This window comes from Idiotropiscis lumnitzeri, chromosome 1 (assembly GCF_059441095.1).
Source record: "Idiotropiscis lumnitzeri isolate Australia: NSW breed Sydney's pygmy pipehorse chromosome 1, RoL_Ilum_1.0, whole genome shotgun sequence".
NCBI classification, from domain to species: domain Eukaryota; kingdom Metazoa; phylum Chordata; class Actinopteri; order Syngnathiformes; family Syngnathidae; genus Idiotropiscis; species Idiotropiscis lumnitzeri.
Window position 1 is genome coordinate 30034912 of NC_142391.1, and position 27888 is coordinate 30062799.

Genomic DNA, 27888 nt, shown 5'->3' on the forward strand with positions numbered 1-27888 from the left:
TTTAAAAAGCTCATGGTTGTACTGCCCTAAGGTAGGACACGTGGTGTCCATTTTGACTTCCATTTAAAGTACCAAACATGGTTTCTGTTTGAAAAGCTCATCATTTTCAACAAATGTGATAATTGAATACGCCTCATAATATGTCCACTCAATAATTTACCCCAAAACCAAAAAAAAAAAAAATGAGAACGGCACATCATTCGATAGATATTTCAATGTTTGGGACGTTATCAGAAAGACACAATTGGAGCATGAGTGATGTCGAATCTGACTTGGACCTGCTGAATGTTAATAACATATCTTTTATTAATGGAAGCTCTCATGCGCTAATGTCCCTCACTCTCGACTTCACTTCCCTCTTCATTAACGCTCTTTTCCACTCTACTCTGTCACCACCACCACATTCAAGTTCAGTTCAGCCTCTACAGAACTCTCCTTCCCTCTTCTCTGCCTTGCTTTCCCCTATCTGTCAATTCAAATTTGCATTTTCCCTTTCAAATCTTGTACTTGTCAATGTGTCTGAGGCCTCCTGCTTCGGATTAAATGCTAAAGACTTTGAGGAATATGGAAATTGGTTGATGGCATGTGTGGGGGGGAAAAATGTAACTAGTGTGTAAAATGGAATTTCCCCTTGAGGGACATTAAAAGATTTCTTGGTGCGATATGCAAATTAGCATGAATACTAATCAATCTGAATAAAATTTCCTTATGTACCTTACGTAAGATTTAAGAAAGAGGAGGGTGTTGTCAAGCCATGTTAAAAATGTTTTTTGGAAGTCATCTTTTTACTACAAATGCGATTACATCTTATGCATCAGCAATGTTTATGTACAGAGCAAATTAGAAGACGGTCAATTAGATTCCAAACCTCGATCCAACTCATTTGAATTATTTATATAACTAGTCTATCCTGAACAACTTATAGTTTGTAGACCAAAAAGTAGATACATATTTATTGTGTATTCAAAATAATAAATATCACCCCCCATTTTTATAGTGTATGTTTAACTTTTCCAAGCATGTGTGAAACTCATCTGTGTGTTTGTACAGGCTGTCTGCATGTGTCTTAAAATCCACGATTAAATAACACAGCGCTTGTGACAGTTCCCAGTTTCCCTCTGTCTTGCTTAGCTTCTATCCTCTTTTTGTCCCGTTGTTGGTAATGACTGCTTTGTGTCAAGCAACAATGAAGCAACAACAACGCAGCCTCTCGCATTTAATCTTTTATGGCGGAACACAGAAATGTGCACATTTTTATTTTTTTATTATTTTGCTGCTGCTGCTCTGTTTACTCTGATGCGCATATGTTCCACCATATAGGGCTTGCGAGTGTGTATGCACTACGTGCGTGAGCGTGTGTGTGTGTATGATGTGCAGACGTGCAGACATTAAGAAAGAGAAGTGCTGCCCTAGGACAAAGCGAGCTCAAGCGTTAAGGAAGTTTTAAGTGTGCGTGTGTGTGTGTGTGTGTGCATGCGCGCGCGTGTTTGCTAGTATTCCTGTCGCTTACTTTGTGTTATGATTAGATTTTTGTTTTCATTCACTGGCGCGGTAATACACGTGGCCAAGCAGGAATATATTAAGTGACTGAAGGTCCTCGCTGAGCGGTGTGTTAACATTGCAAGTTGGCGCGGTCAGTGGCGCGTAAATAAGCCGCTAATGTAGCAAAGAATTTCCCCGTGTTAAAAACAATGTCTGCCTGCAGCTGTTAGTTTGGGGAATGTTCCTCTCTAAAGGGATGTCTCAGCTGGATTCATTCTCGGTTTTCTTCCTCTGATGTTGCTCCGCTGGGCTGGAACTATGTTGATGAGGGAATAAATGGATGAATGCAAATTCTTTATGTCGGTCTAATTTGCGCATTGCATATTTACAGTCTGTTATGACACTACATTGCATAGCTTGACTTGACTTTCCAGAAACGGTGTGATGGTCACATTCAGGAAGCATTCATCATAGATTCATCTGTGAAAAACTATCACGGGAATCCTCGCTAAATTTGGTAGAAATCCTCAGTTTGTAGGAGGTGAACGTAATAATTACTTATCAAGTCAACATCATTAATGTGCGTTGACGTTTAATGCTTGAAGTCCACTGATAGCTTTCGATGTGTTTTTGGCATTTTGTCTTCCAATCAGCCAACGAGACTGACTCGCTTCTGCTTGTTGCCTTTGCCAGACTTTAACGCTCTGTGGAGCGGCAGAATATCCTCCCAATAAGGCGACACAGTCTTCATTAATCTCTGCACGTCAGAGAGTACGAAAATGAGCTGGTGCTGGGTGAGAATTGCGATTAGCCTCCATAGCATCAGTTATTCTAAAATATTGATACTCACGTGAATCTTCATCATCGTCAAAATATTGTGTCCAATAATGCACGGACAACAACTCTGGCATAGTTTATGTACTGCTTCTATTTTTAAAAGTAGCTTTGCTGTGGAACACAAGATGAGACCAGTTGAAGAGAAACGTGCAGAATTTCCACAGCGTCACAATGAGTTGTATTTTAATTTATTTCTATGATTGTGCATTATATGTCTTTACATGAAACTGGTTCGTGGTGCAACAAAAACTTGGGGTCTGCTGTACTGTGCTGAAAAAAATATCAATAAAGTCATTGATTAATCAACTTTAACTTAAATTTGACTACAACAAATTCTTTAGTGTTTCCATCCCTAGTTCAAAGTGCTTGCCCTTGCATGTGGGAAGGGAGAGTCACCGTCTCGCTTCCGATGTTCATTGAGCACCGAAGACATAAATGCACGAACACACTCACGCATTTCCTGCTGTCAGCCACAGCTCACATCCAGAGACTCACACTAATTGACATCACCATTTTGTTTTTTGTTTTTTGTTTTTTTTATGTCACCTTAGAGGCTCCGCAGTACAGTGTCAGGCTGTGTAATTGTTAAAAAATCATTAGTAATTATGGTAAATTTCAAAAAAACATTTAAATCTAATTATAATTGAAAAACTTCCCACATTCCAGTGTTGTCGGTATGAAAATGTCAACCCAAACTTCAACACTGAATGTTGCTCCCGTTGTTTCACCTGCATTGTGAAACAAGCGTTTTCATATCTTCATCTCCACACCGCCGTCCTCTGCTTGTCCTTTGCTCTTCTTCTCGGATAAGGCCGGGGATTCATTATGCTAATTGACTTCAGTTCTTCCAGGAACGCCGGCAGACCTTCTAGCCCTCTGCTCGCTTTTTCTCTCTCTTCCTATTTTCTCTCACACTCTCTCTCTCTCTCTCTCTCTCTCTCTCTCTTCCATGCAAAGACATTTGCATGGCCGTGCACCCGTGGGATCAAATGGCTGTTTTCAAATCCCCCATGTTCTCGCTCCAGCTCCTTCTGTTCAGCTTTGCTTTCTTCTCCTCTGTTTGTTCTGAGCTCACCGTGTTCACCCGCACAAATGCTTCAGTAAATACTTGCACATGCAATTTTGTTTGTTTATTATACGTTTTCTAAGTACGAGAAGAGTTTTACTGAAAAGGAGCTTGTGGATAATTCGCATACGTTGCAAAGTAAATATCAGGTGAATGCTTGTTTTGCGAATGCTCACCGCAATGAATTTAAACGTATCCAGTGCTGATTGGAGCTTTTGAAAGCACGGCTACGTCCGTCTGAATTCAGCACAGGTGCCCTGATGCGGCTTTATTTACATTTAAAGACAGTAGGTGATATTTGACCCATGCTTGGTCAGCGGACACGTGTGGAGGTGCATGTTACTGTCACATGTCAACACATGTACCGTACTTACCCGCGCGTGTGTGAGTGCAGCGCTCAGGACATATGATAAGGCTGCTATACGGTGGCTTTGACTTCATAAACACACAAACAACACCTAGCTAAACATACAGACATGTTTTTGAGCTTTGAATGAATGAAAATAGCAATTTAAAAGATTCTATTTTACAAATCACTTTAGGAACTATATAGACTGTACGGCCCGCAGCTGAACTCTAACGAATTTCTTTTTCAAGCATTTGTGAATTATCAGTTCCCGACTCATTTTTAGTCTCTTGCGTGCTTAATTCTGAAAATCTCCTCCTTAGCTTCACCATTTTCATATTGACCTGCGCGCTGTGTGTGTGTGTGTCTCCTCTTGCGCCCTCATCCCTCCTCCACATTCCCTGCAGGCTGATGGTAAAGTGGTTGACGGCAGCCTACTGGGAGATGCCAATGGCGTGGAGCCCGCGCCGGGCCGAGGGAAGGATTCTGGGAAGTGGCAGAAGCCTCGATTCTCCCGCAAAGCTTTGATGAAGTGCTGCCTGGTCAAATGGATCATCGCCAGCACGCAGCCTCAGGACAAAGGTCAGAAAGAGACCAGTTTGGATTTGTGTGTGTGGATGAGCTGGTTGCGGTGGAGGTAATTGCACAACTGTGATCAAGCTTATTCCAATTGATCAGATAATTGATTTGCCGAACCTCTCCCGACCTCCCGGGGTCACGCAAGAGGGCAGCGACTCATTGTGCTGCTCAACTCACCTCCGAGTCAAGTACCAGAGGATCACTCCGTTGCTATGCACATTTGTCAAAGTCACTCCTCTGCTACTTCCTGTTCCATCATTTTATTTGCTCATAAACTCACAAGGTGGAATTTACTGTCAGGGCTCTTAGTTTATTTCATCCACCTTGCAGTCTGTTTAAATTGAGCTCTAGTGCTCAGTTATCTCAGTGTGTCCCCTAGTGGTCGAAAGAATGAAGTTACTCTTTCTATTTCTTTCTGTCTTTCAAGGAAATATATTGCGTATGCCTCAGCTCATATGAAGCCAGGCAATGGTGAGTTCACCTTGCGTTACCATGATGACCACACTTGGAGCTCATATTTTACAGTAGAAAAACGTCACGGCACATTATCAAAGAAAAATGTCACAAACGACTTCATGAAATGACAAGATCTCATCTCCGTTTACGCACCAATCTATGGGCCTATTTAGTTGTTTTTTTTGTAATTCTGTTATGTGAATGTATTTTGTTATTTACTGATTTAGATATCAGTGCTTGTGACCAGCTTGGTGCTTGGGCTGGGTATCAGTGCATTGTCCAAGAATCATACCAGCACTGTCTGCATGAAAAGCAGCAGCATGTGCTGCACTACCATTAGTGAAATTGCAATTTTCTCTTTCTCTAGTGGAACGACATTAATATTTCTGCCTGTCACAATGTGTCACTGGCGTCACAGGTGACCCAAAAAACATTGCTTCTAATAAAGAATCATTTTCAGACCAATTAGGTTAAATTGGGTCATTATCTGCTCAGCAGTCACTAACGGCGTTAGCTCATCTGCTCATCCAGTGACTCTCACTGCAGCTCTGCTTCCGCTTTGGCTTTGACATGACGGCAAAAGTGTAACACAGTGAGGGGAGTGCGTGATCAGGAAGTGGTGTTTGGCCATCACATGAAAATAGTTCTGGATCTTCAGCCGTCCTAGCTGAATGTGTCATGAATGGAGAACCTCAATGGAGATGGGAGATTATGTAAATTAGCTGCGCTGTCTGTTACATAATAGCGCAGAACCGTTCGCTCACAGACTCATTTTCAGGAATAGGCAGATAGCAAAAGATATATTTGGATATTATATTTCATATTTGATGGATGGGCAGACACTCCAGAGAACCAACTACGCTGTTGTATTTGTATATTAAAAATAATTGTAATATATAATTTCCATATATTTCATTTAATTCTAATCATGACCTATTCATTCGTCAATATCTTTTCCTCTCTCCCTTATTTGACCGCCTACCACTTCTTCACTGCCTCATCCTTGTACTTCTTTCCTGCGTTTTCCTTGCCTCCGTATTACTTCTGAGTATGAGTAAACAGCTGACTGTTTTCTGACTGCAATTAACTAAGTGCAGAAAAAGTTTCATTTGGTATTTTGCTAGACTAGCGCATGTCGGAGAGGCCATTTGCGCCATTGAGGGAGGGAACACAGCCCGCTCCCAACCACTCAAAGCAGTTTGCCTCGTTCCCATTAAATTCTGCATGGAGTGAGTCACACGGAGATCGGCACACGCAAAGTACATTTAAAAGGAGATCTCCTCTTGCGCATGATGTCAAGATGGCCGCTGTGTATGGACCGCCTTCTTCTCCCGATCGCGTATCCGTGCTATTACAATTATTTGTGGAGATAATGATGATAATCCATACAATTCATTGATTTCTACAATGATTCAGTGGTTACATCTGTGAAGATCATAATCTATTTGCCTTCGCCTCGATCAAATCCACCAACATTGTGTGACACCACCTGTGCCAAAATGTGGACCTGTTTTGAGATAATATAAAATCCTGTCTATCTTTGATGATCAAATTACTAGATGTGCTGGCAGACTTTCTCAAAAAGTATTATGTTTTTCTTCCACAAATGTAGTGGATAAAATTGTGTCAAAAGGTTCAAACCTGTGACATTTCGTACACATCTGGGCGCTCAGCAATCTTCAATCTCTGATCTTAGAATTATCCCTGAAGTAATCATTACTAGACGCAGTCCTAAATCCAACTGTGGATGTTTTTCCCCTTTAATGTGGTCTTTCGCGCAGTTTGAACATTCCCTCTGACTAAAGGCTCCTTTGGGTCTTTTTGTGCATCTTGAGAGCAAATCATTGAGGACAAAAGTGACAGAGAGCACCACTGTGATTGGAAGTTCAGCTCATACAAGTCACGCAGTGGGAGAAAGTGCAGCCAGGCTGCTATTCCTTCGCAGGGGTGCCGCAGAAATTCAGCATTGTTTTCTGGTAAGTCCTCGCCCCGGTAATGGCTAGCGGCTAAAAATAGCAGCATTGAGATGGAGATGTGTATTGAATGGAGTGAGGTGGGGGAGGTGGCAGACAACAGCGGATGTTTGCACTCAATGCCAGGTTGAAACAGCTTGTGGGCTTGCAGTTGCGCAGTACAGTATAGCAAGTATGTAAAATAAAGTAGTGGATTCTAGTAACATTACAATGGGGGAGCATGTGATTCCAATTCAGCTTTAGAAAGTGTTGAAGCATAAAACACCTGGAAAAATAGATGCTACTTACACCTTATGCCTACTCACAACCACATGTTTGAGCCACAAAAATATATCCGCTTAATTCATCCCACCGGGACATTATTGAGCTTTTCCACCCCGGAACAATGAGGCACTCTGTAGCAATCACATCAGTGTGCTCAAGTCCGCATGCTTGTTTGTCTGTTTGCCCTGCCACAGCTGAGATAGGCTCCTGTGACCTTTGTGAGGAGAAGCGGCTCAAATAAGGAATGGATGGAATGTATGGTCTATGGGTTGGGGGTCACTTTACTTTACTTTAAAAGTGATTAATAACGGCCGAACAGTAAACACCAAAACATTTTGATTTGCTGTTGTTTCATCTTCACTTCCTGAAGTAGGATTGGAGGTCAGGATCATTGTGATAAAAACAAAAAACACAATATGGTATCATGGCTGTCCGGTGCGGGCAGCACGGTGGGCGACTGGTTAGCACGATGGCCTCACAGTGCACAGGTCGTGGGTTCGATTCCGGCTCAGGCCTTCCTGTGTGCAGTTTGCATGTTCTCCCCGTGCCTGGGTGTGTTTCCTCCGGGTACTCCGGTTTCCTCCCAGATTCCCAAAACATGCATGGCAGGTTGATTGGACACTCTAAAATTTCCCCTAGGTGTGAGTGTGAGATTGGATGGTTGTTCATCTATGTGTACCCTGCGATTGGCTGGCAACCAGTTCAGGGTGTCCCCCGCCTACTGCCCGAAGATAGCTGGGTTAGGCTCCAGCACCCCCCGCGACTCTCATGCGGAGAAGCGGTTTGGATAGATGGATGGATGGCTGTCAGGAGCTTATCTCTGGTTTAGTGTTGCTGCTCCACTCTGTGTTTGTAGTCTGCACTATCCTCTTGTGGTAAGAGGAGGTATCACATCGGTTCAAGGAAATTAAAATGCACATAAGCGAGACATGAATACTGCACCGTGATCATAAAGACAGACAGTAAGTATGGAACCTTCACACCATAATGCTTCTAAGAGCTAAGGTAGAATAGTAGTAATAGTAACACCTGTGGTGAATTTTGTATGTACCAAAACGTTGAGCAATTTGTCATGCATATACCAAACTTTAGAGGAGTTCAATCAACAAGTTTTATTTTTGTGAGTATTTTGAAATGCAGCAATGTTAATCAGTTGTCTGTTTTGGAAGAGATGTTTTTCCCTACGACGCGCAGCATGGCATCAATTGTGTTTCAAATATGGCGAAATTAGTTTTTCTGTATTTCATCCGAGTCTATTTGGAGAGTCAAGTGTGCAGGGGTTCAGAGGAGAGGGAATGCTAGAGACGCCATCGAAAGCAATGTGGAGGCGACCGGCAGTGTCTGATGTAAAAGGTCACAAGCTGTGTATCGCTTTTCGATCCCTCGCTCTGTTCCAGGCTCAAACAGATTTTCAAATGTGGACCCGCCGACTGAGGTGTGTGTGCAGTTTATTTGTCGTCTTGTCCCCAACGCCTGGCAGGGAAACTGAGCTTCTCACTTTGGGGCTTTATACTTCCCTGGCTGCTCTTCTATCACGTTGAGATAACCATCTCTGCGCTCACGTGTGACTTTCTAAAGTTTATGTTTGAACTTGTCTCTGAGTAGCTTCGCTCAAACGAAGTTGGGCTGTTTAGAGGAATTATGGGAGCTGTGATGGCTGCTCTCTCTGTGGAGGCCCGCAGGCGTCTTTCGCGGCCCAGCTGTCTTTCTCACTGTGGACACAGTGCAGCCCGGTACCATCGCTCAGGTAGGAACTGGGTCTTGTTCTTTCTGTCAGCACTGAGTCTGCTCAGTCTTACTCGTGGCTGCAGTAGTAGTCATGGTAGGTCTCAACATTTGGTGCACCTGCACAATAGTAAGATCAATACAAGCTCACAAATAATGCAAAGTACCATAGACGGGCTAACCAATACCGTCAGTTTTGTAGTGTTTCTAACCTTCAGCAACAGATATTGGAATACAAATGGTGGAGCACCCCATGTAGACATATATAGCACAGGTATACATTCTTTATCCTCTTTGAATACAGGCCACACAGTGACTTAGTGGTAAGCGTGTCGGCCTCACAATTGAGAAGTTCTGGGTTTGAATATCAGCTCTGGTATTACACATACCAAACTTTAGAGACGTTTAGTGTTCCCATTTTACTGTGAGTAATGTGTAAGCAGCAATGTTAATCAGTCATCCTTTTTGGGTGAGTTGTTTTTCTCTATGATGCACCCAGCGAATAATTGAGGCATGGCATCAATCGTGTTTCTAATAAGTGCAAATATTGCAACATTTGTTTTTCTGTATTTCATCCGAGCTTATTGGAGAGTCAAGTGTGCAGCAATTCAAAGGATAGGAAGTGCAGCTCCAGTGAAGTGAACACAGTGAGCAATGTCTTTTTTAATGAGCAAATGGAAATTACCCCATTTCCCGCTGATCTAAGCTTTATGATCTTAGCTTTGTTTCTTCTTTCTGTAGCTTTGATCCTTAATATATATTGTCTTGAGATTCAGGTCTTTTGTTGTGTCTTTTGTTTCCTTGCTTCATGTTCTCAAGTCTCATAAAGGACCACACACATATCAGCTTTATTCTGTATGACATCGTCTGAAATCATTTTGGCTATTAACGTGTTGTCATGTTTTTTAACAGAGTGAGTGCATGTATATATTTTTTAACACACTTCATGGATGGTGAAAACAAAAGATCCAAAAAGGGCCCTGAAACTATTTTATAAATGGACGCAAAACTTTGTGGAGAGTTTTATCATAACAGGATGCACAAAAAGGTTTATTGGATCCAAACTGGAAAAAAAGTTAGTCATGTTGGTTGAAAGCTGGCATTTTGGCCTAACGCCAGGACTTAGACCACATGTGTCAAACTCAAGGCCCGGGGGCCAGATGTGGCCCGCGACCTCAATTTATGTGGCCCGCGAAGGGAAAATCATGTGCTTCAACTTGCTGCTTCTAGCACATTTTCTTCACTTTTAACAACATTGAAATATGAGATAATGTCATTGATTACTGGCTTCTGATTTCAAAACTAGCTTTGTATCAATGTGTTGTGTGTAAGTTTTAATGTAAGGTGATTTATATGAGTTCGCAGTCATAACGGCCCTCTGAGGGAAACCAGAACCACGATGTCGCCCGTTCACAAAAATGACTTTGACACCTCTGACTTAGACCGACTCCTAATAGGGAATTAGCCCAAATTTTTCAGCAGGCATTCTTTAAGGAATCAGATGTTTTGAACCAGACAGCCATCTTATTCACCTCTCTTTCTTTGCTAGTCTAGGTAACTGCATCACATTACTTAGGACTTCCTATGACATTTTTTCTTATTTATTCACAATCCCCCCACAAATCAGAGCGTGGTGTGTCACATGATGCAAATATGCTTTTTAACCTCTGCAGTCCTGCAACTCGCCACCAAGAGGCAGTCAAGGTCTACTGACCTTAGTTTTTGGCGCCTGTCTTTTTTTTTTTTTTTCCTTCAGAGACACCCACTACATTATTCCTGATGTCTCACCCTCATCTAATTGTTTTGGGTTGGATGGATGGACGCCCAACTCTCAGCAATTGCCTCCAGTACTTTTAAACATGACTGTATCAAGCAGTTTTCCCAAGGATTTAATGGCCGGGAGCATGTGAGGAGTTGGGTGTTTTCAGCAAGCATGCAAGAAGGTTTATAATATTTTACTTTGCGGTGAGACTTGATGCAATTTCTATGGGCCTTTACTGACTGTTGTGTCAGCAGGCAGAGGACAGCCTTCCTTTTAAAAACCTGTTAGTGTCCTAATGGCTGCACAAGCACATACACACACACACACACCCCCACACACTCCACGTCGCTGCAAAAGCACCAGTATGCACATGCACATGCACATGCTTCAGGGTGTGTGTAGGTGCCCGTCACTTGATCCCGTCTCCTTCACTCAAGTGAAAATCAAGAATCTAAATTTGACCTTGAGGGGATGATGCGCACAGATTGACAGCACACACACACACACACGCACACACGCACTCTTTTACTGATTGACAGTTATTGGCAGCAAATGCACTCTTATTCTTGATGTCGTGTTTGATACTAGGTTCCCTCTAAGTGCAACGAAGTGGCAATTTAAAAAAAAAAGGTAAAAGTGCCAGGGAGCTCCCCACCACTGTCTGACCACAAGCATATTGATTTTGCTGACTCTGGCCTCTCCTTTTGTGTCTCCTTTCTTCAACTAAGTCAGTGCATTAACACACACACACACGCTCACACTCGATCCCCACCTTGATGCATTATCAAATAGCAGAGTAATTAGTTCTCCTTTTTTGACACTTATACTGTTTTATCCATTTTTTTTGTCACTACAAGTCACAAAAGTGTAAACAAAAAAGTGGTGGGCGTAAGGGTGGTGGTAGTGGTGTGGAGAAAGGGGGGTTAAAAGTATGCTGTTGACCAAAGTTACGGAATGACGAAGGAGATGCAGAGAGGGGGCGGTGTGTTTGAGGCTTTAACACATATCAGATGGAGAGAAAGGAGGAAGAGGAGGAGGAGAAGGCGGAGGAGGGTGAGACCGCAGGGAAGTAGGGATAGCCGGAGGTATAAAATGCATGAGGCAGTTTGGTTTCATTCCTCGAGGTGCAACAGTGGGCAGAGTTGCATTCATGGGATATCCCTTCTCGGACTCTTCTCGATATAAAGTGCCTTCCTGGACTCTTCCATATCGGGAGCGGACTTTGGATGTGTGCAGAAGTTGACCAGGGGAGCCTAAAATTGAAGTTGAATTTTGAATAATTGGATGCATTTGGGGATTACTAAATCAAGAACCCGAGCAGGAGGAGGACAATGAAGTTGTTGCTTGGCTCATTTGGAGTGAATGTCTGAGGGGTGCAATTTTCCATTGAACCTTTGATATTCCGAGGTTACCTCAGAACCGCAGTGACCAGCAGCTGTTGAAACAGGCTGCGTTCTGTTTTGGCTTCACATCTTTTCCGCTTATGATGTGGTGATTTATTTGGAATTGTGTCACATGGATGATAAAGCCACCATTGTTCTACTCAGTTGGACTTTCTCCCATCTAATGGAAGCGATCTGCATCCCAAAGTCGTGAGGACCATGGGGTGCGCCCAGAAAAGTGTGTGCGATTCCTCTAAAACATCCTTAGAAGAACCCGTCATGTGATTTAGTGCAAGGCGATGACGTGACGACTGATAATAGCTGTTTGCTTTAAGAGGGTGAGCAGGAATCTGGGGAAAAGTGACTTGAAACATCTCCTTTAATGCGCGTAATAAATGGCCCCCGTCTCGCCTCCCGGATCCACAGAGGGACGCTTTCCATATATGTCGGCATCCACGCTGTTTCCACTTCAACATCACTGTTGACATTACAAGCAGCTTGTTGGCCCGCTTCTCATGGTGTCTCGGATACAAACTCATGCAGTCTCCCACCTGTCAGGCTGATTCCCGTCACCCCCTGGCTGAGCTCCGGTGAGAACGCTTGTTTGCTGGGCGGCCCGGCCCACGCTGACCCAGGTCGGCTCGGCCTTTCATCTATAAGGCCTGGCCCGCGCAACAATGGGGATACAAGGCATGGAGCTGTTTGCCATCGGCGTGGTGATCATTCTCTTCATGGCAGTTCTCAAGCAGTTTGGTATACTGGAACCCATGTCCTCTTTTGAAGGTAAGGGTCAATGTGGGCCCTTTTCCAGTATCAGCTTTATGTTTCCCCCAAGGCACAAAACCTCTGTCATATTAGCTACTGCAAAAACAACATTTGACCTACAAAGTGTTGTAAAAAAATAGAAGCGTATACTGGCACGAAGCCTGGGATAGACTTGTAAAGAGAACGGCAGGGGACATGTTGTTATTACAAAGCATTTTCTTTTTTATTATTTGTTTCCAGGATGAAAAACCAAAGGCGCATTTCTATTCAATCCAATGTAAACCTCACACCTGCAACAGTTATTGATAGCCCGCTGGTCCTAGATAAATAGAACAGCAATAGTGAGCCAGGAAACACATTGTGCACTTGAAAATAACATTATAGTTAAACAAAAGAAGTACCAAAGGACTTAATACTACAAATAAAACTAGTGATGTGATATGGACAGCTAGTTAGAAAGAGATTGCCAGAAAAGTTTACCGAGTTAAGTGTATATGTAGTAGGTAGGTGATTGGGTGAAAGTACACACTGATGGACGGTTGGCTAAAGGGATGGACGTAGGTCGTTATTGTTAAATATGGAAGGTTGGTTGGTGGATTGTCGAATGGACCTGACAGATGTGATGATCGCCTTTTCGGTTTTAATGGGTTGGTCTCAGGATTGGGGACGATGGATGGTGGGAAGGTTGGCTGACTCAGGTAGCCGATTGTGTACATGGGCCAACAGAGGGTTGGCTTCATGGAAATGCAAGACACAGGATGTCCAAATGCCATGACTCAAGGCAAATATGATAACCACTTGCTCACCGTGCTGCCTGGTTGGCTTCCAAGTTTCTTTCATTTCAGAACAAGTTTATCACCTCATTATTGGAATGTCTCAAGTGTGTGCGAACTCTAAGTACTGTTTAGGCTAGGGGTCGCCAACCTTTTTGAAACTGAGGTCTGATAGTTAGACCAATTAATGTGAAAGGTTACCAGCTTGAGAAACACTTCTGGAATCTATTTTTAATTGTGTTTTGATTTGCAATGAAAGATATGAGAAAACACTGATCATGTAAACAATTTCTCACAATTATGATGATCAACAATGAGCTGTATATTAATATGCAACACTTCTATAAATCTCTGCCAGTGTTCACATCACAACATTCTTAGGAAATCTCAATGAGCCATTACTGGTGAACTATTTCTGGGACAGTCCGGCAGCCTACTCATGAAGTCCTTGGGGTGGATTTTGGTGACCCCTGGTCTTTATTCATCATAGCTTCTTCACAGTCAAATGTATTAAACTGATTTTTAAAATGGATTACGGCAGCAAGCTAACCCTGATGTGGAATTTGCATCGTCTCGCCGTTCTTGAGTGTCTTTAAGTTCCACATTCCAAACACATGCAGACTTAGAATTTTCCACTGGTGTGAATGTGAGTGTGAATTGTCGTTTGTCTATACATAATGTGCCCTGCGATTGACTGGTGACCTGTCTCTCACCCATAGTCAGTCGGCATAGTCGCCAACTCTCCCATTAGGTTTATGAGGATGAACGTGATTGAAATTGATGGATGAAATTTGATTCACTATTTTGTTCATGGCAGCACGGCGGACGACTGCCAAGCACGATAGCCTCACAATGCAGAGGTCGAGGATCAATTCCGGCTCCGACCTTCCTTTGTGGAGTTTGCATGTTCTCCCCATGTCTGTGTGGCTTTTCTCCCACCTTCCAAAAACATGCATGGCAGGTTGATTGGACACTCTGAATTGTCTCTATGTGTGAGTGTGAGCATGGATGTCTTGTGATTGGCTCGCAACCAGTTCAGGATGTACCCCGCCCACTGCCTGATGACAGTTGGGATAGTCTCCAGCACCCCCGCGCAACCCTCGTGAGGAGAAGCGGAACAGATAATAGATGGATATTGTTCATATTATACTGAGCAGCCAGACCATTTCGCTGGCACCAGGCCTAATCCTCAGATCTCAAAATCACTTTTCAGGAGACCCCAAAAACGGAATATTTCAGAGCAGACGACTGTGTCATCTCATAGTGGCATCATAAAAAGTTATAAATAGAAAAGGAAAAAAAAAAAAAACACTTTTCCATGGGCTACCTTGATATTTTTATTTTTGTATTTTACTTTATTGTGCAATACTTTGTAAGACAATCATTATTTAACTACATTTTTATTTTCTTATATTTAAGCACAGCGTTCACATTGAAACTGTGCATGATGTTGTTGTAGCTTACACCATGAATTATGCTTTATTGCGTTTTTGGCCAAGCAAGCACCTGTAAGCTCTAAATATTTTTCTCGGTGGTACTAAAAAGTTTGAGAACGTCTTAAGATGTTCTCTGAGCTAAAGTCTCAAAAAATGGTTTGTATGGCATTCTAGGTCCAAATTGCGCAATTCTAGAGCCATCTTTTTTGATTTGTTCTTTAAGTCCGAGTGGTTTGCCGTCAGCATGCCAAGACAATTACAGCAGGAAGGCTGCAGGTGCCGCATTAGTCTTTGTGATATTGCTCAACATCAGTAAGTAATAAATTCGACAAAAGCCCCAGTAATGTTCTTTTCTTTTATTATTCATCACTCCTTTCAATCGCATCAGCCCTCTGATACCCCCGCTTCTCCAAAGCTTGTAGTGATACACCCCGGTTTAGCATTACCTCGCATCAATTATACATGCGGTATTGAGCAGGTTTTCTCTGCGGCCGCCTAAATATGGAACTCGTAGAACTCCTCCAGGGACTTGAAGGGCATTGATCATCCATCAGTCGCACCCAAAAATTTTCATCACGTGGCTCACTATGCTCCTCCGTCTACTTTACCTCATCGTATCCCACTGAGTCTGAATTGTATGACAATAGCAACCACTGGGGTCATGCTCTCAGTAAGATTTACGAGACTTTGTGATGTGTGATGACAGCATGATGAACTAACGAAGGCCATATTGTTGTTGTCTATAAAAAGTGTGAGCTGAGTGTGGTTGAGTGGAAGCTTCCTGAGAGTTTATGACAGGTCAGTGAGCAAAGGCGTAGGCTTGATTACTGTTTTACTCCTGTCTTCTCAACTCCGATGTCAAGTTTGCTTTTGGTCCAGTTCAGCCCTATTTTTGGGCAACATCGATGCCAACTTAGTTTTATGTTTCCAGCTGCACTGATATCAGCAATTAATATTTTTCCCGCATTACTGACCACTCATTTCCTTGTTTCTTTGTTTGTCTGGGTGTTGCTAGATCTGATTACATGCAGTATAGAGCTCTTCTGTAGAGCTTGTCCACAATTTGGTTGTGGTTGAGCCTTGCCAATTCTGAACGTCAGACTATCAGGCATATGGGCTAACAATTAATCGGTTTCATCAGACACACTGGGATAGTCATGACATGACAGGATGGGGAATGTGCTGTGTATTGTATAGTCATCGGCCACTCTATTAGGTACACAGTCATATGACATCCAATAAAAGAGCTGCATCCAGAAATAAAGATATTTTTCTTGACTTAATGTTTAATTGTGAGTGTCAGAGAGGGGGGAAAAAACGGTTCATTGTGGTTGTTCTACACCACTTCAAAATCTTACCATGTAACACTTAGCTTTATTTTTAAAGCACTTTTAACAAAACAACCACGGTTGAGGAGGTCTGTATGTGCCCTTCAACAAATCCAGTTTTTTGATTGGATTGAATATTTTCAGTGACGTGAAAAACTAGCCTGATTAAACAAAATGTTTGATGGAAAACTAAAAAATATCATTTTATGGTCTAATGCAGTTATTTTGAGTGTTGCATTGGGAAACATTTTTATAGCCAAATTTACCCATTTTCTGCACACATATAGTTTTATTTGAAAAAATGAAAAAATATTTTTGTGGGAATATGTAGAAACTGTAAAGCAAAGTATGGCATGTGTTTCAAAACACAACTGTTTGTTGCATATGCCTTTTCGGATAGAAATATTGCATTTTTGTGTTCAAGATACCTTTTTTGGTAAACTAACAGTTAAAGGCTACATTTTCATAGTTTGTGAGCAAATTGTGTGTGTGTGTGTGTGTGTGTATGTATGACGTATGAGCAGACAATAAAATTGAGCCAAACCAATTTACAACACAAACTAAAAATATTCAAAGGATAATTTTATTGCCTACTCATAAGTAAGAGATGAACTGATGATGAGCTGTTTTTTTTTCTTTTGGCAGTTGTCCACTAGAGGGAAGCAAAGATCAGTGTTCTCTTCCCCTGAAATGCCTTGAACAAGTGTAACAGAACCCGAGGGAATGAACGTTCCCTGTTCCCTTTTTTATTACACCATGAATGTGTCAAGACTCCACTGAGTACTTGTGCTGCCGTATCATTGTGAGCATCCCAGAGGAGACAGTGAAACAATTGGAAAAGTGGGTGACGGAGTGGCTTTGGGACAATGCAATTGAGGTCACATTGTTGACTTCTGACCCCATAAACAATGGATTTGGTCTGTTTTTGTTCATTCAGTTCGTAGCTTTGCCTTAATTCCTTAATGGTCTTTTGGGAACAAAACGAAATAATGGCAGTGTGCTCCCAAAAAAGACCCAGAATGAGAGACATGAACACTACGACATAAGCGATTAGCCATTTTGTGTTTTGTCATGGTGAGGGTAGATGCCAGTGTTGTTTTTTTTCTTTATTGTCACACCATTATTGTCATATAGCTGGAAAGCATTTTTACCCCTTTAACCTATTCTCTCTTTTGATGAGTAATTTCCATAAAATTATTTGGATCCACTCTACTTTAAAGGAGGCATTTTGCGCATTTGTTTGCATTAATAAGATTTCTAAAAATCAAATCAAATCAAAATATAGTATATTTTACTCTCTTTTTCCTTTGGCTTCGTGTTTCTGTATAATGTTTCAGACAGTGCCATCCAGCAGTCACTTGAAAGTGGTTCTGGGTCTTCACCCAGCCTATCTACCAAGTCATCGACAGATATGCTCAGTGTGGCTCCATTTATAATGTAAGTTAGCCCAACTGCTACGTAACACAGGTACAGAAATTCAAAATGACTGAGTCAGAGACATATTTTCAGAAATAAGCTGTTAACAAAAGATTTGCATACAAGCAATTAAAAAGTTGTTCAGACCACCAGACCTTTTGTTTACTTATGACTGGAGTGCAAAAAAAAAAATTGTGACCCAGTGGAGTAGGGGGGGTGCAGAAAGTAAAAAGGCCAGTCAATTAACATGGCAGCGGCAACGAGCTAAAAAGAGATACCGCCGGGAAGAAGTGTGACAGATAGAGAGTGACGAGCGCCGTGACAGGTTGCGTACATGGATCCGAGCGCAATGACGATGAGCGTATAGCAGCAGAGACGCGCGACCGTGGAAGGAAAGTTAGAAGACGCGGGCAGGATGAGCGTGCGCTGGGAGACGGAGGGCCTACAGACGGTGGGCATCGTGTGTCTGGTCATCATGTTCCTCAAACTGATGCACTTGCTGGGCCTCATCGACATCACCGAGACCGGTGAGGGAGTTCAACACTTCTGCACAACTCGTGTTGAATTGTTTATTTTATTTTCTTTCAATGTACTTGGATGTTGGCCTCAATGCTTTCCTCACTTGAAAGGCCATATCTTACTTGTCAGGTAGAAAAGCTAAAGTATATTTCCAAATACAGTCATATTTTTTCACAACTTGATATTGTTTGTGGGCGGCACGGTGGACGACTGGTAAGCACGACCGCCTCGTTGTGCAGAGGTGCAGCGTTTGATTCCGATTCCAGCTACGGTCTTCCTGTGTGGAGTTTGCATGTTCTACACTCGTTCTACCGGGTACTCTGGTTTCCTCCCACATTCCAAAAGACATGCATGGTAGGTTAACTGAACACACCAAATTGTCCCCAAGTGTGATTGTGGGTATGAATGGTTGTTCGTCAATGCGTGCCCTGAGACTGTCTGGCAACCAGTTCAGGGTGTACCCCGCCTATTGCCGAGGACAGCTGAGATGGGCTCCACCACGCCCGTGATCCTCCAGCTAATGGATGGATGGGGATTGTTAGTCTCCTCCACGTCATGTATTATTTTTCATGCATTATCATCCAATTACAGTGTTGTTAATAGGTTGAATTGTCTGAGAATTATGGTTAAACTTTCTCTCCCTCACTTTGCGAGAGACTTGTGGCATTGTGCGACCACAAGATTGAAAGTATTTGCTGTTTCTTTGACAATAATGAGTGAAAATGGAGTTTTGTTAAAATTGTCGGACTTCAGGGTCAGCCATGAAGATTTGCTTGCAGATTTGTTTCTTTGCATCACTCTTGACTCTTTAACCTTTGAAATTTGGTAAACTGTAACCACAGTCATTAGTTTTTGTCAAGTATTGAAGGGTGTGCGTCTGTTCTTTGTGGGCACTGCGGCATCAGTGCAGACTTTGAAGTGTAGGCTTGGCAGCTGTGACAAGTTGTACCATTTTAATTTACTGATTTTTTTTTTAAGCAAATGAAATAAGCAATTCAACGTTTTGGGATGGTGGTGAGTTTATGTCACTGCAATGAGACATGATTGGAATTTAAAATTCAGTGTTTAGTAGGTTATGCAAGATGTGATTTTTTTTCCCCTGAAAAATCGTGATTTGGAGATGTGGGGATTCCGCCTGACAGCGACTATATTCAGACCTTAACAAATACTGTCATGTCTGTATCTCTGAAATGTGCTTTTTTATAAACAGCAGAACATTCTAAGTAATACAACAAATACATTTTTTCACTGACTAGATTTCCATAGCGAGGAATTCTAGGTTATTCATTGTCTTGTCAGGGAATACATCAAACTATAGTTCCAGATGCTCTCTGCCTGACTGCAGATTTCCATCTGAAGTCACCGTGTCAGGTCATAAAAAAAAATAAAAACAAATTGAAAAGTTAAGAGATTTCAAACAGTAGGTATACAGTAAACCCCCGGTTATCGCGGTTAATGGGGACCGAGACCACCCGCGAAAACTGAAAATCCGCGAAGTAGCATATATATATATATGGGTAGAGAGAGTGAAATTCATGTTATAACAAAAAAAAAACAAATTATTATTAAAACTTATTTTTTTATTCCCCAGCCATTATTTTTGTATTTATTCAATTACTTCTTTTTGTATTTATTTAATTACTTCGACTTTTACCTGCTGGTACGCCGTTCGGTGTGCCCTGTGAATGTTATGATCCTCCAGCAGAGCTGGAGGATTGAGCAGGACTCTCCAAACGCAGACGCGGGGAAAAAAGGTGGTGATACAAAGATATTTATTATAATCACAATATAGTCAGTGTAATTAGTGCGTCTCGCAGCAGCTGACGGCATGGCGCAAGACGATCGCTGGAGGAACGCCCACACAGCTGAAAAAACAAAAACACACGCGGCATGACAGTGAAATGAAAGGTGGCATTCTTCATTTATTTATTTATTCATTCATAACTGACAGCCTCACGCTACGCTCGTGCCCGGGCGGAAGAGGCGCTCCTATTCGGCTTAACTGTGACACACGCCCGCCCTCCTCCCCCGGAGGTTCCATTCGGTTAAACCTAGGGGCCGCTTGACACCGCCCGTGCCCGCGGAAGGTGCTCCTCTTCGGCTTAACTGCCACGCTCGCCGGCTGGAGCTCTGGTACGGTCCGAACCGCGCGAAACGTCGCCCCAAATCGTGCCCGGGGGAACGTGCTCTTCTTCGTCCACTCTCTTCTTTGTCCACTCTCCTCTTCGGCGCACGCCGGCCGTCTAACCGCTCCAGCGCCCCCTCGTGCCGCTCGGCGAAACTACAATGCCCCCGAATATTTTTTAGACCCGCGAAGCACTGAACCCGCGAAAGGTGAACCGCAAAGTAGCGGGGTTTCACTGTACATACATAAATCACTTTATTCAAACCGATACTGGAACAAAAGTAAGTGAATTATTCACGTAGTACTGAAATGAAAATATACTCACCTACAATGCATTACATATGCATATAGAATTAGATATCACAAAAAGTGCAACAGTCGTGTTTTCTTGTGTACCTCTCACTCTGCTAATGTTGTAGTTTCAAATATGAGCGCTGTCTTTGTCAATGTCGCACTTCTGATACAAACTTGTCTATTGGCTGTACTTGCCGTAATGTGGTTGGTGACGAGTGTATGTGGATGAAGTGAGTTTGGATTGAACATTCTATTTGTTATTAAAAAAAAATCCATTGTATTCTTATTTATTCTGTTTTGGTTCACTTCCGTTCAGGCAGCATGAGGTCAGTTACGTAAATGTGTAAATGAGTGTGAATGGTTTTCTGCATGCCGACCATTCCAGGGCGTAGTCCGCCTTTTGCCCCAAATCGTCTGGGATTGTTTCCATCCAACCCGCGATCCTTAACAGGATATGAGCAATGTAGAGAGAATGGATGGGCGGGTTAAAGTGGATGTCGCTGCACTCCGCTCTGCTCTTGTCATACAAAAATCTTGACTCTAATTTCTTTCTTTTGTTTCTTCCTCGCTCTCCCACTATCCTCCATGTGCTCTCTTTCGCCACATTTTGGTGTCTGCACCTCTTCCTCTCTCCTCTCTATCTAAAGATGGTGAGTATGGAAACAGTGGTCCGGAAAATTTCTTGCCCTTGCCCTGTTCTATGATTTGTTTGTTTTTTCAGTTTATCCCGACCATGCAGTGCTTTCTCTTAGTGTGTGTGAACTGGCAACCAACAGACTGATTGTGTTGAAAAGACAATCAAGCAGAAAATGTTTGGTGACATTTCCGCCATAAAGAAAGTACAAGCCATTATTTCCCCTGCCTTTTTGCTTGTGAACGCATTCTCTCTAGCTGCTTCCTCTTTCTTAAACGTGTGATCCCGGCCCTCCCTGAATGTTTGCCTGGATCCACGCACTCAACGTCTGCCCCCCCGTCCTCCTACCTTCCCCACTGCTTTTCTCTTCATCAACCCACCTCTGCATCACTCGCTATCTCCCCTCCCTTCTCTCTCTGTCCCACAGACAGCAGCGACAGTGATCTAGAGCTGTCGACGGTGCGTCACCAGCCGGAGGGTCTGGACCAACTTCAGGCTCAGACCAAATTCACCAGGAAGGAGCTTCAGTCGCTCTACAGAGGCTTCAAGAATGTATGTCAACCAGTTGTTGGGAGAACTCAGTTGTTTCTCCTGAAGAGGGTGTTTCAAATGTGATAAGCTAATCAATCAGGAACCGCGTTTGTAAATATTGAGCTGCAAATTGATTGAGCTTAAAATAAGGCAAAAAAATAAATCTTGCTATTGAATGACATAGAGGCGATTTGGTTTGAATTTCAATCTCTAACTTGTACCCACTGATTGAGGAGGACTCATTATGTTTCAGCTCTGACCGATTTCATTTTTTTTCTTTTTCTTTTTCCTCCCAGGAGTGTCCCAGTGGGCTGGTTGATGAGGAAACATTCAAGTCCATCTATTCTCAGTTCTTTCCTCAAGGAGGTTAGCTCTCCTTTGCTCACACCAGGTTGTATCCATGGTAACATACCAACAATCCTTAAAGTCTCTTTCATCCTTGCAGACGCGACCACGTACGCTCACTTCCTGTTCAACGCCTTTGATATCGACAGAAACGGTTCGATCCGCTTTGAGGACTTTGTCATCGGCCTGTCGGTGCTACTCAGGGGATCTGTCACGGAGAAGCTCAATTGGGCCTTCAACCTATACGACATCAACAAAGATGGCTACATCACCAAAGAGGTACCACAAGAGGCAAAGTGCTTGTTTCTTTCTTTGTTCACCTCTCGTCTACCATAACGCACAACTTGGGTACTTCGTCGTAGCAAAATATTGTAACACAGTGAACAGTGATTGTGTGGAATACGCTGAAGACCATTTAGTTCGAACATGGAAAAACTTCATTTTAATATGATTTTTAGTCAAACATTATGTCTACCCTTTTGCTTTTGTAATAATTTGTAGATATTAAATTGAATGTTTGTGTCCTGCGCAGGAGATGCTGGCAATAATGAAGTCCATCTACGACATGATGGGCAGGTACACGTACCCATGCGTGCGAGACGAGGCTCCGTCTGAGCATGTGGACAAATTCTTCCAGGTTTGAAACAAATGTGCTTACTCAAAGTTGCATTCATCTTTCAGTCATTGCTTGTATGACTTTTTGTCTCTTTCTTTCTTAACTTTGTGCTCCAGAAAATGGATCGAAACCGAGATGGTGTTGTGACCATTGAAGAATTCATCGAAACCTGCCAGAAGGTAAATAATACCCTAAACAGGGTTTACAAACTTGGCCTAGGGACCCAAAATGAGTTGCTGACACAAATTGTTGGTTGATGTTTATTGTAATAAATTAAAGGGATCACACAGGTCGAGTTTTTATTAAACAAGCTCAATTTATGTATTATTTAGCAGGAAAATAATATTAGCTTGCATTTTCTATTTCATCAATTTGTTTTGATGAAGTCAGTGAATAAATAACAATTTGAAAACCGCCCCCTAAAAATTAGGGCTATGGCCACGCCCCTCTCCCCTCCCTCCATATCTTGGTGGGAATCACACAAGGGACTGGGCACAACTTGTCCATTCAAAGTTATTGTAATTAAGTCGCTAATAATGTCCAAAATTTACGGGACCATCCGGCCCCAAAATGTATGTGGACATCTCTACTTAGGCCCATTTCAACCTCTGAAAACATCATAAAACGCTTCACCTTTCCACGGCTGATTTAAAGGAGAATGAGGAAATGAGCATGTTACGTGCAGACGTGTGTCGTCTGTTTTCTTTAAGAAGTCACCAAGATGTGCAAACACTATGCATTCCAAGAAGTTTTTCATAGGATAAATTATTCATAGGTCATTATATATTAGATTTGAATCCAAAACTTGACTTACTTTGTTCCCCAAGGCCACTCTGGGACAATGCCTTCACTAAACTTTAGCATCGCTAACTGTCCAAAATATAACCAGTCTGGGTTTGTGTGCACATTCTTGCTCTTGACCGCTTCATCCGGTCTAAGTGGAGAATCGATCGTCATGGTATTTTTGATTTTGGGGAGGTGACCTCATGAGCTCACATTTGTTGTGAATAAATCAAAATATTGCGCAGAACGCTTTTATACTTTCACAGGCTGAAGTGGACAAGAGTAATGTGCGCTTGAAATTTTAGTGCTGATTGGTCGCCATTTTAGACAACAGAACTCACAAACATGGATCCGTATAATACACTTGCCAATTTTAACTTGGTTCAAGTGTCCCTTTACGGCAGGGGTGGGCAAACGTTTTGATTGGTGGGCCACAATGGGTTCTAAAATTTGACCGAGGAGCTGATGGATGGAGTGTTTTGGTAACCTCACCTCATTGGAGAAAAAAAATACATTTAATCTTAAATGCTAGTGAACAAAAGCGTTACAACAATATATGTGTCTTCCACAGTATTTAGAAAATAATACATTGACAAGGTTTATTCATTTAATTTTCTTCAAGTTCTGCGGGTCGGATTAAAACGTTTAATGGGCCACATGTGGCCCCCGGGCCGTAGTTTGCCCACACCTGCTTTAAAGTATGGCCTCACATGGTCCTCTGGCCATGAATTTGAGTGATTTTGAATCTTTAGCTGATGTCTGGTTTGTCAATTCCTGACTTAGGAATGTGAATATAGTAATAATATATATATTTTTGTTTTATATGTGTAATGGCCAAGGTGAAGGAGTGCTTAGAGTGTCTGCCTCACAGTTGTGAAGTTCAGAGTTTGAATATTTGCTCCGGCATAGTTTAGCGTTTGTGTGATCTTCTTGTTCTGGTTTAGTACAGTATAATAAAATATTCTCATATTGCTGCTTCAATGTGTTAATTCTCATCCATCTTAAAGTCTTTTTTCATCGTTTGTGTGTCCAGGATGAGAACATCATGAACTCCATGCAGCTGTTTGAGAATGTAATCTAATGCATCAGGTCGCTGTGAGATAGTATTTTTTCATGGGGAACACACTGACAAATCACAGCACACCCATCACCCATTTCTGAAGCACCAAATAGATGACATCTTGGCACTAAATGTAAGTAGTGTAAAGACACATGGAGGATTTTTCTATTTCTCACCATACTTCTTTGAGCTACTTATGAGGACTGCATGGGACACGAGATGTGTTTCCTGTCAAGAGCGCACCCACTTTTTTGTATGTTTTGTGTCTCTAATAAAGCCACGAAAGCACTTTTGTCAACCTGAAAGAAGAGATAATCGCTAAATGAAAGAAAAGATTAAGGCCTCACTGTTCCCTTTCATTTGGACTAATACATTGCACAAAGTCAACACCGCTGAGCTCCTAAACTGGGCTGAGGAAATGGAAACTAAAAAAGAGAAACAAAAGCATGTTCGTGATGTGGAATTAGCTAGCACTATAATTTCATGTTTGTGCGCCTGCGGGAAAACAAAGCCGTGTCAATATCTGCACAGCTGAGGGGAATTTTTTGGAAATAGTGTATGTAAACCTGTGTCGCTTTTGAAAACCAAATAGCTCATAGAAGGCGATATCACTCTTAGATGACAATGGTGTTTAGTAACAGCACCTAACAGAAATAAAGCAGATTGCTGTTGTGTTCTTTTGTATTGAACGAAGATTACTTTTAAAATTTGAAGATGGGCAGTCTTATCTGTGCAGTACTGTGACAAATATGTCTGTAAATGTGGGGTTTGTATGCTGAATGAAGGCTTTATGTTGGTTCTTCAGTATCTACTCGCATGCTGACTCCCAAGTGCCACAGTGTAATGTCCAGTACAGTCGGACCTTTGTGACGTGGGTTAATAAAGATGCAGTCGACTGCTGTGACCTCGCCTCTCACTGTTTTAGGACAATTTCCCTCCAGTGCGTGTCCATCATTTACACATAATGAGCTTTTAGTTGATTTAACTCAAGGCAAGTGTGACATTCACCCGCCGGGGGAAAAAAAACTACCACTCCATACAACAGCTTTTGTTCACATATACACGGTGATGAATGTGTGTGGGTTCATTGGTTGGAATTTCTTGGAGCCCAATCATGTTGCACCACTATTAAAAAAACAGTGCAGAACAAGCCAACCAGTTTAATGTGGCTGGAATGTCAGCTTTGTGTTTGGTTACACTGAGACACCAATTGAATCATGAAGATTTATTTAAAGTATTAGGCAGCTACAAAGGATTTTTAAATGCATTCCCTGTACACTAGTTTCATGCTTGAGCATAATAGGGTACTTATAGGTTTGAGCAGATTGTTTTACTTTCGCTTAAGGAAGCAACATGACTAGAGTACTGCCTGGATGCATTACATAAAGTATTATATGTGCCGTGAGGGTTCATCAGGGTTGCTAAATGAATTTATTCAATATCACTTAATTTATCTGAAAATGATTCGTTATAAATAGATCTTTATTCATCTATCTGTGCCATCGACGTATAGTGAAAGGCACAACAAATGCTTTTCCACTAGAGGGCACTATACACACACACTCACACAATCAAAACTGCATCCACCTGTTGCTATCGATAACATAGAAAAGGGATGCCCAGGTTCGGTCCTCGAGAGACCCCGTGCAGCCTGTTTTAGAGGTCTCCCTCCTTCAACACACCTGGATCAAATGATCAGGATCGTTATCAGGCTAAAGCTTGCTGATGAGCTGGTAATTTTAATTAGGTGCGATGGCGGAGGGAGACATCTAAAGCACGCTGGACAGGGGCTCTCGAGGACCGGAACTGGGCACCCCTGCGAAAGAATGACTTTGGCTTCCCCTTTGCGTCCAATTAAATAGGTCCATAATTTGCACTGAGGAAATTAGTGAATTGAAACGTCATCATTATACCAGTATTCATACTTTGTGTGACATTTGTTTTTGTTTGGCGGTGTGCAGTGCAATAAGAATAAGTAAATGGGCACCTTGGCACCGTAGAGGTTAGGAAACACTGCAGTACAGTCATTACGCAATGAAAGTAGTGCAAACGGTCGACGCTAGAAGGCAGTAAGATGCTCTCATCAAAATGAGGATTGGAATTAATCAAAACAAAAACAAAAAATAAATCGGATGGTATTCACCCCGCGACCCTAGTGAGGAGAAGCGGTACATAAGATGGATGGATGGATGATGGTATTCAATGGTAAATTTGGTTTCTTTTAAGGAAGTAGTAACAATTTGTGTATTGTATTGCGCATCACAACTATCGCGTGCACACGGAGTTGGTGCGTCACGAACGCGCCGATTCTGATTGGCCCAGACGCTGCGAGAGGCAGGTGCTTGACGTCACGGCCGTTATGCGCATGCGCGAAGCCTGACGTCAACCCCGTGGTTTTATGAAAGGCGTAAATCCCTCCGTGAGCAGCGGTTCTCCTGTCTGTCTGTTGTGGGGAGAAGGACTTCCTTCTATCTCGACCGGGTTCAAAACCACCCTCTCCGGTCCGTTTGTCTGCCTCGAGTCGTGTGAGCTTCCCTCCGACTTTACGCTAAAGCCTGTCGCCCACTGCCGACTACCTCCTCCTCCTCGACCCGCTTTTTCCGCGCTGCTTCAGCAGCGAGCCAGCGGACATAGCCGAGCAGGGAAGTGGGCTTCGGTTTCTCTTTCTTCGGACAGGTGAGTGAACAACCTCAAAAAATCACATTCCTTTCATATCACCACTACACTCGGTTGGCTAGGATGCATAGAAACAACACAACGTGGGTTGCTCGAGCCTCTAAAAATACACACTCCAGGATGGTCTTCGTGGGTCGGCGTGATCGTGGGTGATGCAGTGTGACAGACAGTGATAGGCCCAATCTGTCATCCTTGAGCCCCCCAAACACTTTCATTTTCTTCACCCTAATCCCCCGCAGAGCGCGATAAACATTCCCTGAACAGTATTTTTTTTTTACTTCGTTTTATTTTTGCTTACGTCATTGCACCCACACCTCCCTGCTTTTGGCCAAGCATCAATTGCATTATCAGCATTAGTAGCAACTAAACCTGTAATGATTGCTATGACACTATCTGTGTCACCGAAGCTTAATTGACTTGAGGCTCCATTGGCTTCTGGCGATGAGGTTGTCGTGGAAACAGCCAAGCAGATGTGAGTGTTTATGTCTGCCTGCCTGCCTGCCTGCTTGCCTGCAAACACGTTTTAAAAGGTACAGTGAATACAAAAAGTCTTCACACCCCTTTTTGTGATATTAAAAAAAAATAATAATAAATAAATAAAACGCGACTTGGGATAAAAAAAAAAAAATCATACTTGTGTTGGGCTCCACAATGCCCCAAAATGGTTACATTTTGCTCCTAAAAATATACCTTACAATCAAATGTTTCATCTTCT

The 27888-nt window shown here is 42.5% G+C and overlaps 2 protein-coding genes across 8 annotated transcripts in view; both read left to right on the plus strand.

Annotated features, from left to right (window-relative positions):
• Positions 1 to 25401, plus strand: part of LOC148344191 (calsenilin-like) — a 47611-nt gene extending 22210 nt beyond the window's left edge. Inside the window, exons 7-13 of one of the 2 annotated variants that reach the window (XM_088294530.1) lie at positions 4139 to 4313; positions 21590 to 21714; positions 21990 to 22059; positions 22139 to 22317; positions 22571 to 22675; positions 22771 to 22833; positions 24471 to 25401. In XM_088294530.1, coding sequence (XP_088150656.1) covers positions 4139 to 4313; positions 21590 to 21714; positions 21990 to 22059; positions 22139 to 22317; positions 22571 to 22675; positions 22771 to 22833; positions 24471 to 24518 — 765 coding nt within the window. In that variant the 3' untranslated portion in view covers positions 24519 to 25401. Of the gene's footprint in view, positions 1 to 4138; positions 4314 to 17822; positions 18118 to 21589; positions 21715 to 21989; positions 22060 to 22138; positions 22318 to 22570; positions 22676 to 22770; positions 22834 to 24470 lie in introns of those variants that run through there. The other variant, XM_088294539.1, reaches the window with a different exon arrangement.
• Positions 25402 to 26871: 1470 nt separating this feature from the next.
• Positions 26872 to 27888, plus strand: part of slc23a2 (solute carrier family 23 member 2) — a 41083-nt gene continuing 40066 nt past the window's right edge. For all 6 annotated transcript variants that reach the window (XM_088294569.1, XM_088294577.1, XM_088294591.1 and 3 more), the window contains exon 1: positions 26872 to 27173. The gene's annotated coding sequence lies outside the window, so the exon portion shown is untranslated. The remainder of the gene's footprint in view (positions 27174 to 27888) is intronic.